Below are 13,272 nucleotides of genomic sequence, written 5' to 3'. Positions count from 1 at the left end.
GTCTGAAATTCTTTATTTAGAGAAAGCAAGGAGGCGTTCACCTTCTCTTTAACTCTGATTGCAGCTGGTTTGAGTCCCTGATAGGGTTGGGTTGGTCTCCCCCACCCCCCTGGTTCTGTCATTTCAGTAGCCCTAGTTGAAGTCTGATAATCTGATAAATCTTTAATGAGATTTGAATGCAGGATTTTCTTTGCATCTTTCTGAGACAGGACAGACAGTATGGATACTGTTGAAGTGATTGATATGATTGTGTCTAGTAATTAGATATCTTGATTTAAAGTAGTGGGGTAAAGTTGGGCACAGATTGACTCTTGAAACTCCAAGAGCTGAAATGACGGTCTGGGGAAAATATTAAGAAAATACAAAATTTTGATGATTTCTTAATCTTACATTGAGCACATACCTCTGTGTCAAAATGGTCTCCTAATTCACCATTGGTTTTGCAAAACAAGGCTAAGCAGACACTGTTTTTTTTAAAAATGTGAATGTGGGAAACTGCAGTTCAGAGAGGTGAGCTCCAGATCTCAGAGTTGGCCGCAGTGTAGAGGGGAAAAAAGGAGAACGTAGAATAAAATGACTGGATATGGGCATGTGCATGGATTTCATTAGGGTTGTGTATGGGGTCCAAAGGTACAGCAGTAAAATGAGAGGTGAGGTTTGAGTAGGAGGAGATGTCACAGCTGGGTGGAAATTCTGTGGGGATTTGGTTGTTAATCATCACAGTGCTCTTCAAGGCTGCATATCATTTGTGGGTGCAAGTGCAGAATAACTCAGCAGAAAACAAGATGCAAACCATAAAATATGTGTAACACAAGCTTTGCATATTTCCCTGTTTCTAAGGGCGATCAGTTGTGGTGCAGGGGCTGCTCCTGCAGAGCTGTGCTTGGTGAGAATTTTCTGGGAGCAAAGATGGTTCTTCGTCCCTGTTAGCAGTGTTGTTGGCTGCCAGCTGTCCCCAGCTCTGAGACCAGGCTGCTCCGTGTGTGTGGCTGACCTGTGCTTGTCCTGGGCGTGTGCAGGTTCCCCTGTGGGCGGTGGCTGGGAAAAGGCGTGGATGATGGCAGTCTGGAGAGAATCCTCATTGGGGAGCTGGTGTCCTCCACGTCTGACGAGGAGCTGGGCAAGCAGTGCCGCACCCCGCCCCAGCAGAAATCTCCCACTGTGACTCGGCGCCTGAGCATCACCTCCCTCACGGGGAGGAACACCAGTGAGTCCTTGCCTTCCTCCCCAGGCTTGTAGGGAAGGGAACAGCTGCCAGCTGCTGGGGAAAAAAAGCTTCTCTGTGGGGGTACCAGTCATTGGTTTTTCTGGGTCTGGGTTGAAGGGACTTGGCAGAGTAATTTGTGTTTGGACTCAAGTGTTGATTATTTCTTATCAGTAAAACAGTCTCACTACTGTGAGTTGGGCAGCTTTTCATTAGAAGGCACAAAATGGCCAACAATCTCTTGTTACAAGGTCTTTTAAGACTAAACTATCCAATTCAGAACTGATACCTAGGTTATTTTCCCTTTTAACCCAATAACTGATCCCACAGAACCCACAATGCAGACTTTTCTGCCCAATTACAAAATGCCCCCAAACCCATGAAGAAGAAGGAAGATAAAACCCAGGACAACACCCTGTGCTCTCCATATTGCTTCCATCCACAACATACTAAAAATCCCAAATCCTAAATTTCTCACCCAGTGATATACCTACCGTACTCTCTATAATCTATTTCACTCTTTTGTGGATTCCAGTCTATCTTGAAGTGTAGGAAACTTTCTCCATGAATGAGGGTCAAAGTCAGTGCTGCCCTGGGGGTCAGGGCACCCCAGAGCAGACAGAGAAATATTCCCTGTGCCCTGGATTTCCACACTTCTGTGAACAGGAGGGTTCATCCTGAAGCAAGGCTTGGTGCAGAGCAGCAGCTGCAAGCCAATGAGCTTTTCCTGCCTTCCCTGGTTGGTGTTTGCTCTGTGACGTACATGTTGCCTCTTCAATGTCCCCTTTTGACTGTTGAGAGATAATAATCTCTTTCTTTGGAGCATGCAGATATGAGATGAGGGAGGAGGAGGCAGCAGAATCTGCAGTAGCTGATGCTGCTCAGCCTCCCAGCTCACTTTGCAGTCTGAGGGCAGCTCAGAGCTTGATGTGGCTGCTGGGAGCTGCCTTCTGGCAAAGCTTATTTCTGCAGGGACCCTAGGGCACATTGACCTCACATCCCTAAAATTAGCTTTTATGAGTAACTGCACTTGGCTGCAACAGGACACGCGACTGTGAGGGTCACACAAGGCATTCTCTGCTAAAGCACAGAGGTGGGACAGTGTGGATCCTGTTCATACATCTGTCCAGCTCCTGTAAAACTAGAGGACATGAGTGCTGAAATGACAAGCAACCTAAGATTAACCTTCGGCTGGTCTGCTCTCCATCATTTCACAGAGCCTAATGCGGGGCAGATCCAAGAGGGAATCGGGGAAGCTGTGAACAACATTGTGAAACACTTCCACAAGCCAGAGAAAGAGGTAATTCCTGCTTTTCATTACTTGCCTGCAAATTTTTATAAACAGAAATGGCACTAAAGTACCAGTAGAGGTACTACCTTTAGATAAGAAGTTTCTGGCATCCAGACAAGGCAAGTTGTACTAACCTGCTCTCCCTTTTCCACAGAGAGGGAGCCTTACCATTCTGTTGTGTGGGGAAAATGGTCTGGTTGCAGCCCTGGAGCAGGTCTTCCACCATGGCTTCAAATCAGCTCGCATTTTTCACAAGAATGTCTTCATCTGGGATTTCATAGGTAAGCTGTATGTGATTTGGAGGAGAAGGTTTAGGGCAAAATGACTCCTCAAACACAGACCTTGGATCCTCATCAGCTAGGGGGCCATTTCTCCTGCCAAACACCTGCTCCAGGTTGCTTAAAGTCAGTAAGAAACCTGATGGCAGATGAGAAGTACTAAACTCTGTGTAAGAGAAGAGTGTGAGTCTGCACATAAATTTTATGAGTTCCTAGTTCAAACAAGGCAGGCTGGAGGTTGGAGTAGAGGAGCAATAAGGGGGGAGAGCTAGGAAAGGGCAGGGAGTGAAAGGTTTGGATTCCTGCTTTGTGAGAACTCTCCTAATCATTGCACTGGTGATCCTTACCTGCAAGCCTGTCTAGGGGTAATTGAAGATGTACTTCCTCCCTTAGAACAGGCTTGCAGGCAGAGATGCTCAGCCTGAGGGTGTTTACTCAGAAAAAGTGAAAAATCACTGCTGGTGGTATAACTTAGAGTGAAACCACTGAGGGGTGCTCTGGTGCTGCTCCTTGGTGTTAGCTGTGTTAGACATCAGCCAGACTGACCAGTGCCATGCCATGGCAAAGGTGGAGGCAACCACCTACCTGTGGTCTTCAGAGTCAGGAATTCATAGATAAACTATGCGATATCTCTCAGCAGGTTGGTTTTTAAGGATTCATTCCCTTGTGTGATCCTGTGTCACAATGAAGTGCTGCTTTTCACTGGATTCTGATCTTCTCCCTACCACAGAGAAAGCTGTTGCTTACTTTGAAACCAGTGATCAGATTGGAGACAATGAGGAGGCCCTTCTGCTTCAGAGATCTTCATGCAAAACCTTCTGTCATTATGTCAATGCCATCAATACAGCTCCAAGGAACATTGGAAAGGATGGCAAATTCCAGATCCTGGTTTGCCTGGGGACGAGGTACCCAACTGTTCTTCATTATGTGTGTCCTCTGGCATTAGAGTAGAAGAATATTTTTTCACCATTGTTCTTGCCTTTAGTTTTCCATTTTGACATCTCACACCTATCTATTATCCAATGCCTATTTTAGGCAGCTTTAGTACTACATCAAAAATTGGAGCAAAGAGGCCCTAATAATACATGGCTAGTGTCTAAACTGCTAAAAATGTTTTGAGCTTTTTTTATAGCTGTTAGCTTGACAGTCATGTGTATGAAATCTATTGAAATGCTATTTTTGATGAAGTACTGACTTTGGGAATGCAGAGTTCCTTTTCAGGAGCTAGTTAATTTCTAAATCCTCATTCAAATGCTTGTGAAAATGGGATGCCTGTTATAATTTTGACAGAACTGTTCTTGATGAACCTTTCTTTCCTAATAGGGTGCTTTCTGTCTTGGGGAGGGGTGGGAGGGTGGGACTTAGTTGTATTTTGGAGGGTAGAAGTTGGTATATCTAGAAATGAGTGCCATTTTTGTCTTATCTGTCTGGATACTTGGAAAACCAGTTGGCAAACAGTCTGTCAGCTTTTCCTTGAGTTTTACTTTCCCTATTCCTGATCTGAAAATGTTCTGGAATTCTTACAAATGTCCAATTCTGCTAATACTTTTCAATTTTCATTTCTACAGTGGGTAGTATTTTACTAATCAAATCAAGGGTTGCGATTACGCGGCGAACTCGTACGTGCAAACAACATCCACCGCTCGCCAAAAGGGGCTGCATGTTTTTGGGTTGTGCTCTTCTTGGAGCAGAATTCCAGTGTGATATCTGTTGGTGCTAAAGCAATTCCTGTGCTGCCCTTTTCAGGGACCACCTGCTGTCCCAGTGGATCCCGCTGCTGGCGGAGTGCCCGCCCATCACCAGGATGTACGAGGAGAACGCTCTCCTCCGGGACCGCATGACTGTCAACTCCCTCATCCGGGTCCTACAGACATTGCAGGATTTCAACATCATCCTAGAAGGGTCGCTCATTAAAGGAGTGGATGTTTAGCATGGCTTTGCTGAGAACTTCAATACTCCTTTCCCAAACAAGCAAACCACAATTGGAGACCTGTCAGGACTTGAATGCCATGGTAGTGCACCACTGTAAGGCAGAGCTGCTGGTGGAAGCAGGATTGGGAAGCCCAGTTTGTGCCCGATGGGGACTGGCCTCTAAAGCTGCAGAAAGCTAAGATGCAGTATTGTAGTTTATTTGAAACAGAAATTTAGTACAAAAAAATAGAGTATTTTCATGTGTTAGATGTGTGTAAATATGCTATCTTTCTTTAAGAAATTATATTACTCTAAGAAATTTTTCTTAGAGTGAATGTTCTTGTTCTGACTATGAGTAGCTTAAACCCAGGGGAAGGACTTGGGGGAGGGAGGGAAGGACCAAGGTGGGAAGGGATGCCGCTAGTTGCTTGCAAGGAAGAAGCCAATCAACGTGTAAATACAGTGCAAACTCAGCAGGGCTTTTTTCAGGTATTGCAAATTAATACAGCAAATATCCTTCTGTAGCCATTGTGATTGTGTCACTCTTGGAAATGCTGTAAGCATATGCTGGTTTACCCTACTGTACATGGTCTCTCTTAGTTTGTTGTTTGTTCAAGGACTCGCCTTCCATGCATGGAAGCAGTGAGTTGTTGGTTTGTTTTTTTTTCTGTAAGGTATTTTGTGTCACTCCTGTTGATCTCCAAAAGGGGAAACAAGTGTTGGAATGTTTAAACACTGGAGAGAAGGACTGCTGTCAGCCTCAGAGCCTGAGAGGATGAGACACCCCTGGAAGCCTTGCTGCTGCAGCCTGAGATGGGGAATGCTGGCTTGCTTGACTCGCTCAGTGTGTCCCTTCCCTGTCTGGATGTTCTCATGATTCACCCTCACCCTCAGCCAGTTTGCGTTGTGGATGACCTTTTTATTTTTCTCATGATGAGGAGTTTGGTTTATGCCAAATTCTTGCTGTACTTGAGAAGAATCATTGCTGTAGAGCAACAAACGCTGCTGTTGCTGTGCTACCAAACTGTATCAGCTGGCTTTGAAATGCTGACAGGTGATGAATCTTCCTTTATCCTGCAGAATGAGTGTTCCTAGGGGAGTACAGGATCCAGGATGACATTTTTTCTCAATTAACCAGCTACAAAATGAAAAGGAATTAAGCAAAAGGAGGGGAAAAAAAAATCTCATGTTGGTATTTTGAGGCTTCTCTCCTACACTCTTTCTTTGTATGCACTAATACAGAGATACAGCTCTTGATGAGGAGCTGGGAACAACTGTATGATACAAATTGAACAAGACATATCAAAATCACCTTGTGAACACCATGCAGCAAATACAGAGTGTATTTTCCATTCTTGTGGATGGGAGTTGGAAGGGTCTGATGACACAGTTAGCTTCACCTGGTTTTAATTTTTGGAAGTTAGTTTAAATACAGGTTTTTGCTTTCACTTGTTTATTCTCTATAATCTTGGGCCTTTCTTTGGAGGTCTCACAGTCAGCTGAGGCTTGGGAGAGCCCCTGACTGGTTCTGTGGGTGTGCTGCCTTGCCCTGTGCTCTCAAGTGGCATCAGGAGGGGCTTGGCAATGGTGGGCAGTGGCAGGTCTTGGCATAGTGTGCACATGGTGGAAAGAGAGAAGGGAGATAAGGAAAAAGAAAGAGGATGAAAATTAAGGTTTGCTTTCTCACCTGCCTTTTGTCAAGTTTCTCTGCTTTCCTGTGGTCTCTTTGCTGCTGCATTCTTAGAACAGCACTCACTTCAGTGTCAAAGTTTGATGTCAGACTCCCAGCCAGAAGAAAACTCTTCATGTAACTTTGTTTCATTGGAGAGTTTTACGTTATAGAAGTATTTTTGTTTCTAAGAAAGAAGTAAAATAACACTGTCAAGGAGCCTTCCACTTTAGTGAGGGTTCCAGCTTTCAATAACCAATCTTTCCTCCTGAGCTTGTGCTTCCTCAAACTGACTGAACTCATCCCAAATACTGCAGGCAGCACTGCCATGGCACTGCTGTGGGTGTGAGTAACTAATGTAAAGGCTGTGAATGTTGTATTGAGTTAGTAGCCAGAGCCCACAGCTGTGTGGCATCTCTTACATTTCCAGAAATGTGAAATTTGGGGTGTTAGGATTTTCTGTGTAGCCAGGCATGTCTGCTTAAAGTCAGCAGGCAAAGCATGACAACCCTTCAGCAGCAATTGAAAATGAAAAATGTGTCCCTGTATTTAACTCTATCAATGAATTATACATTTAGCACCAGAAACCATGTGGCAGCATTATTTGGTAATGACTGCTTAGGATGTTTTGATTTCTATTACAACTCAGGCCTTTCATGTCTAATGACTGCTGTACAGGATTTTTTCACGCCCAGCCCAGTCTAAGTGACTATTTCATTTTACTGAAATAACCACCTCTTTAGTGCTTGGATTTCTTCACAGCATCATCTGCATTTGCAGGCTGGAAGCTTCCCAAAGTACATTGCTGCAGACTTCTCCAAAGGCTGTGTATGACTGGAGCAGTTGTAACACTCATCTGACATGGCAAGGGTTAAGTGCAGGCAGGATAAAGGAGAAATGTAGGCACCTCTAAAGGTCATTCATTTAAATGAATAAACCACATACAGAGAAAAAAGGCAATAACTACATTAAGTCTTTCTTAAGTTAAAAGAAGTCCAAACCTGAGAATTTTTAAAATTCAGATCAGGGCCTTTCCCTATTTCAGACTACATTAAGAAACCTTTAGCACTTAACACAACTTCACCTCAGCTTTTTCAGCAAGTGTTGACTTGTTTGGTTTTGTCAGGTTTCACATCATATTAATAATAATACAATAAAAATGATGTATGTCTCATGTTTCCTTGCAGGCAATAAACCACCCCAAAGTATGTGGAAAGGGGCACAGCTGAGTGCCTCAGATTTCTGGAGTAGTTATTGGACAGTCTTGGGAGAATGGTTCTTCATAGTGAATTTTTATTCTACTATTTTTTTTTTTTTTTTTTTTTTTTTTGTGGACTAGTTTTTTTGATTAGAAACTGTGAGGGTTTTTTTCTGTAAGGTTTACAGAAATCATTCTACCCACTAGAATGGTGAGAAACCCATCAGGATTCTTCTAAGCTAACACAGCTTTTGCTTCAGTGTTAAAGCACCTTCTTTGGTTGAGAAAGGGAATCTTGGAAAAGACCAAAGCTCTCTGATATCTGCTTTGTAAAAAAACAAAAATAATTCCTATCCAATGCCCATCTGCAGTTGTCTGAGTTTGCATAGTCCAGTTGTATTAACAGCCAGCATGGCAACGTGAGGGAGTCAGAGAATCTAATGCCTCACTATGTACAAAATGTATTTATAATTCTCTGAAATAAATGAAGTTGTACTGTTTAGTGAAAAATCTGCTCATGTTTATTCCAAGTTGGTTTGTGTAATTAGCTATCATTGTTCAAAGATGTGTTTTTAGGGTAGTTGCAGCGTGTTTGAGGGAATTCCTTCTTTCAATCAAACGAAGGTGCGCATCGTGAGGGGAAATGTTGTGTGTTACACTTGAAATGTACAAATGTGCCCTGTATAGCTTAAAATGATCCCTAAATGTCTCCATTGAGTATATTTTGTCTTTACATTATTACTAACTGAATAAGAACTGGATTATTTTCAAGACAACATGAGTAAAATATTGTTATATCAAGCACTTTAACATACACACCACGAACCGACATGGGTTTTTCAGGTTTTGAAGTACATTGAAATACAGCTTTTCATGCTATGTCCTTTACAAATAAAACTGTGACAATAATGGTTGGTGTCACTTTCTCCTTGCAGAGGAACCAAGAGATTTGGGTCTCAAGCTGAGGAGCTGCTCTGAGCCTGGAGGGAGCAAACCAAACAGAATGATCCAGCTGGTGGTGACTCTGGTACTGGGAATTTGCTGGAGCAAGGATGGGGAGAAGGGGTGTGAGGGACTGTTCCCAAAACCAGCCCTTCTGCCTCCCCAACACACAGGGGAGGCAGAGACCATGCTGAGCCCAAGCAGCTCTTTATTCCAAGGCTTGTGTGGGAAATGTGGCTGATTACAGGGAAGAAATGGGATCCCAGTGAAGCTGAGCTCTTACCAGGGTGAGGTTTGCTCAGCAACAGGATTGCTTTGCCCTTGGTATCTGGAGGAGGAGGATGGGATTAACTTGTAGCAAAGGGTCTCTTTCCTCTCTTAGAATGAGTTGCTCTGATATTTGAACTCAGGGTTAGAATGCTGGGATGAAGCTTGTGCTCTCCAGTCTGTCAGGCAGCATGTTGTGGGAGGAGGAGGGTGGATGGACAAGAGATGGATGCCTACAACAAAAAAGGTGCAAAGAAAAAGAAAAGGTAGTGAAATGCCCTCTATTCTGAGTTGGACTAGATTTTCAGAAATTTCCCTCCCAGCTTCAAATATGCTGGAATTGGCAAAAATAGGAGAATTTTTGGAAACTTTGACAGTTTGAAATGCAGAGCCCTGCATGAGTGTGTGCATGGCATGTGTGAGGTGCAGCGTGTCTGTTCGCTTACTTTAACCCTCTGTTTAGAAGAGGCAGAGAATCTCAGGAGAGGACTGAAAGTCTCAGAGCTTGAGACCATATATGTGGGAATCCTGAAATATGTTGTGTGATGATACTGGTGCTTATCAACATTATAGATGTGAATAAAATCTATAGAGCTGCTTGTTGTCAAATGTCAGTGGGTGGGGTGGTCATGCCCTTACACCTCCTGAATAAATGTGTGTAAATTAGATGTGTGTAAATTAAATGTGTGTAAATTAGAGATCTGACATCTTAAAGGCAGTCAGTACTGGAAGTAGGGCAGAACTAAGCTTGTCCAGGTGAGCAAGTGCAAATAATTTCCTCTCCACTGTGCTGTCATTGATGCAGTCTGGGAGCACTGCAGTGCTTTCTGCAAAGGAGGAGTAGAAGAAAACTGACATGGGTAGGAGTTGAAGTAGCTCAACAATCTGGTTTGTTCCTTTCCAGCATTTCAGGTAAGATTGTTCAATAAAAAAAAATGTGTTCAGTGAAATGGTAAGTGAAGCTGCTTCTCTGTCTGTGACCCCATCAGCTCAGAGGCTGCTGTGGCTGCAGTCAGGGAGCATTTCATTGCTGACATTCCTGATTTCTCCCCTGCTATTCTCTCAGTCATGTATCATGAGCTGCTGTGAGCCCAGCACAGGCTGTGAGGGGAATGGGAAATTCCTGTCTGGGTCTGCTATCTGGTGGCTGGTTGTGGTAAACTCTCTGCTGAAGCCACTGCGGAGCTGATTTGTCAGTGGAGCTGCAGGAGGGCTTTGCACTGCACAGGGCCCGTCTGCATCCCTGCACACCTCACAGGGCATCTCAGAGCCTCTCAATGAACTTTTTCTGTCAGAATATGACCAGGACAATTATTTTTGCCTTGAACCAAGCCCAGCTTTGTCCTGAGGGGAGAGGGAGGGAAAAGCCTTAGGAGGAAACACAGCAAACCCCCCAGATCCTTACCCACAGTGTATTTTTCATCCTGAAAAGGAGCTCACTGCTAGGTGATCTAATGACTGCCTTGTTACCATTCAGTAATGGATTCAGTGAGATCCATAAGTGTAAAATAATTGTGGTTTGCCTAAAAGAGACTCAGGTGTTCACACCAGTCACTGAGTAGCAGAATTATCTGTAAGAGATGTCCCCATCTTCACCCAGGACATTCAGGGGCAGATTTTCCTCTGCTCCCATGGTCAGAGGGAAAATTATACAAATCTAAACTAAAATTAAACTCAATAGCAGCCAGATGTTGCATTCTCCTGCTTTCAAAGAAGTTTCCACAAAAGCTGGTGCTAGCCTAGGAAAGCCATTTCCCTGCCCCTGCAGCCAGTGGGAAGAGCTGGGCTCCTTCAGTAGGCCTTGCAAGGCCTCACTTAGCTGCTTTTAATTATGCCTAAAGAAGCCCAACAGAGGCAGCTTGCCCTTGGAGGCTGTGCAGGCATTAATCTTTGTGAATATTCCCACCAGCACTGTCCTCCCATAGAGTGTTCATTCCTCCAAAGGCACACAAGTGATCCATTGTGATACATTTACACATGAAAAAAAAAATAAACTGTTTACAAGAGTAAAATCTAAATGTGATGGACTCAGGCAGGTTTTTTATTTTTTACAATATATTGATAATTTAGATATAAATTTTAAAAGACAAATTCCTTATTTTTCTTACAGAGACACACAGTAGTGACCAGGAAATGTGGCTTCAATTTGTAAGTCTCTCTGACTTGCCCCAATTTGCTTGTGTCATATTCCATCTTGCAGGTAGGGAGCTGATGTACAGAGTGGGGGGACTTTGCTGCAGCCAGTTCTGCCTCACCAAGGAAGATTGTCCATCCCTGGGGTCAGCAGCTGCCCCTGCAGCACCCACTGCTGTGTGGCTGAGAGCTGCTTCTCAGTGCTGCTGTGACTGAAGTGCCCTGAGGTCTCATCTGTGGTTAAATCCAGTTTAAAGGCATTGGTGAAACCTGTTGATTTGTGGTGTTCTTGGCTTGCAAGCTGTGTTTGGTTGGAGAGTTTTGTAATTGTCCAAACAGAAGAACAAGCTTTCTTCCTACTTAGCTACAAGACAGGAATTATGGTTGGTATCAGCAATGTTGTTAAGCACTGCAAAAATGCATAAAAATCCTTGCTTGGCCGTTGTGTGGGGATGGCAGTGATTCCCTACCAAAAGGGAGGAAACATATTTTGTAAAAGCACCTTTCCATGGCTTTTCATCTTGAGTCCATAGCTCTTGTAGGAGGTACAGACATTAATGAACATTGAGTTAATCTTGTCCTTTCTCTGCCTCACAGTCATTGCAAGCCCAAATAGATCACACCAGATCCACCACATCCATACCAGAAAATGCATGCTGGAAGACCTGTGAGGTGCTGGGGAGAGATTTCCAATGGTAATCAGAAGTGGTCAGTACACTGAGAACCATCTTTGGTGCTGGTGTTTGGTTGTGGGGTTTTTTTAAAGGCATGGATTCAATTTCGAAAGAACGGGGAAGTCATTTAAAGACTCTTCAAATAACTCTTCTTCTGTACTTGAGCTAGTGGAACTCTTCCATGGAGTCTCCTTAGCCTGTTTCTTGTGCTCAGTGCTCTCACCTGAGTTCATCTCTTGTACACATGCAGTTTTTGAGCTGTCATTGCCCCATGGGATAAACAGAATGTGCTCTAAGCTGGACCATGCAGTGTGAGCCCTGCAGCTCAGAATCAGTGTGGCTACTGGCTTGCCTGAGATCTGAACTCCTCACAGATGGTTTGTGGTTCCTGACTGTATAAATAGTGTGAGGCTGGCTAGAAGTGGGTGTGGTGCACAGGATATTCTCCCCCAGCCCATAAAATGGCTTAAAGAAAAACTGCATTCAGGGAATGGAAGTGGAAACATCGCCCTATGGCTCTGCCCAGCTTTTAAGTTCCTAAAGCTGTGGAAAAAGTTTCCATTCGTGGTGACAGGAATACAGGAGAACTAGGAAAAACTTGCAGGCCAGAGAAGCTATTCATTCATCCTAGGAATGGACTTTGTTAGGAGAGAATTTCAGATGTCAGCAGGAATTTGTGCTAGACAGGGCTGTGTTCAGTGAGAAATAGGATAGCTGCTCTGGGCTTAGTCATTTCTGTTTAACTGGCACAATGCTAAAAAGTGAGGAATGAGCTAGCTGATCTTCAATTCAAATGTGTGACCGTGTTCACAGGGGTCTCAGGATGAGGGAAGAGAGGAGGATTTGGCTCCATGTTTCAGAAGGCTGATTTATTATTTTATTCTATATATTACATTAAAACTATACTAAAAGAATAGAAGAAAGGATTTCATCAGAAGGCTAGCTAAGAATAGAGTAGGAAGGAATGATAACAAAGGCTTGTGACTTGGACTCTCTGTCCAAGCCAGCTCACTGTGATTGGCCATTAATTAGAAACAACCAACATGAGCCAATCACAGATGCACCTGTTGCATTCCAAAGCAGCAGATAATCATTGTTTACATTTTGTTCCTGAGGCCTCTCAGCTTCTCAGGAGGAAAAAGCCTAAGGAAAGGATTTTCCATAAAATATGTCTACGACACAAATGTGTGTCCTGGAAGTGCAATCACAAGTTGATCCACCATGGCTTGCTGAAGTCAGTGAAAGTTCCTAAAACTGATGAGTTTAGACAGGGATTCATGAACAATGTAGTCTGCAAAAACTATTAGTTTGTGCACAGAAGAGAAGCAACCCTCTTTTGGGAAAATCTTAAAATGACTTTTGTTGCTGCTGCTTTCAACACACAATGTTTATTAGGACAGCCCGAGTCTCCACATAAGAGTTGGCTTCTGGATGATCTCAGCATTTTAACTACAAATAGGTATCTCTGTGAGGGGCCAGAATTGTGCTAGGGAAGATACTGGACAGCCTGGTGTTACTCTGTTCAGCCCAGATAGCCTGGGAGAGAGCAGTGGCAGGACACAGGATGGGACAGCAGGACACTGATGGTGAAGAATGCTGGTGTAGACTCTGGGTAGAGCTGTGAACAGCAGGGTTTGCCTTATCACAAAGTGCAGGGTGCTCTAGATAGATCCCCCTCAGCAAGTGGGGGCAAATCTGAGCCCCC

The 13,272-nt window shown here is 43.8% G+C and overlaps 1 protein-coding gene across 1 annotated transcript in view; it reads left to right on the top strand.

Annotated features, from left to right (window-relative positions):
- Positions 1 to 8,460, top strand: part of DENND5B (DENN domain containing 5B) — a 105,862-nt gene extending 97,402 nt beyond the window's left edge. The window contains exons 17-21 of the mRNA XM_058022656.1: positions 1,020 to 1,207; positions 2,422 to 2,504; positions 2,650 to 2,776; positions 3,504 to 3,678; positions 4,520 to 8,460. Coding sequence (XP_057878639.1) covers positions 1,020 to 1,207; positions 2,422 to 2,504; positions 2,650 to 2,776; positions 3,504 to 3,678; positions 4,520 to 4,703 — 757 coding nt within the window. The 3' untranslated portion in view covers positions 4,704 to 8,460. The remainder of the gene's footprint in view (positions 1 to 1,019; positions 1,208 to 2,421; positions 2,505 to 2,649; positions 2,777 to 3,503; positions 3,679 to 4,519) is intronic.
- The last annotated feature ends 4,812 nt before the right edge of the window (positions 8,461 to 13,272 follow it).

Source organism: Melospiza georgiana, chromosome 4 (genome assembly GCF_028018845.1).
Source record: "Melospiza georgiana isolate bMelGeo1 chromosome 4, bMelGeo1.pri, whole genome shotgun sequence".
Classification (NCBI taxonomy): domain Eukaryota; kingdom Metazoa; phylum Chordata; class Aves; order Passeriformes; family Passerellidae; genus Melospiza; species Melospiza georgiana.
The sequence above is the reverse complement of the archived record's forward strand: the minus strand, read 5'-3'. Positions and strand labels throughout refer to the sequence as shown.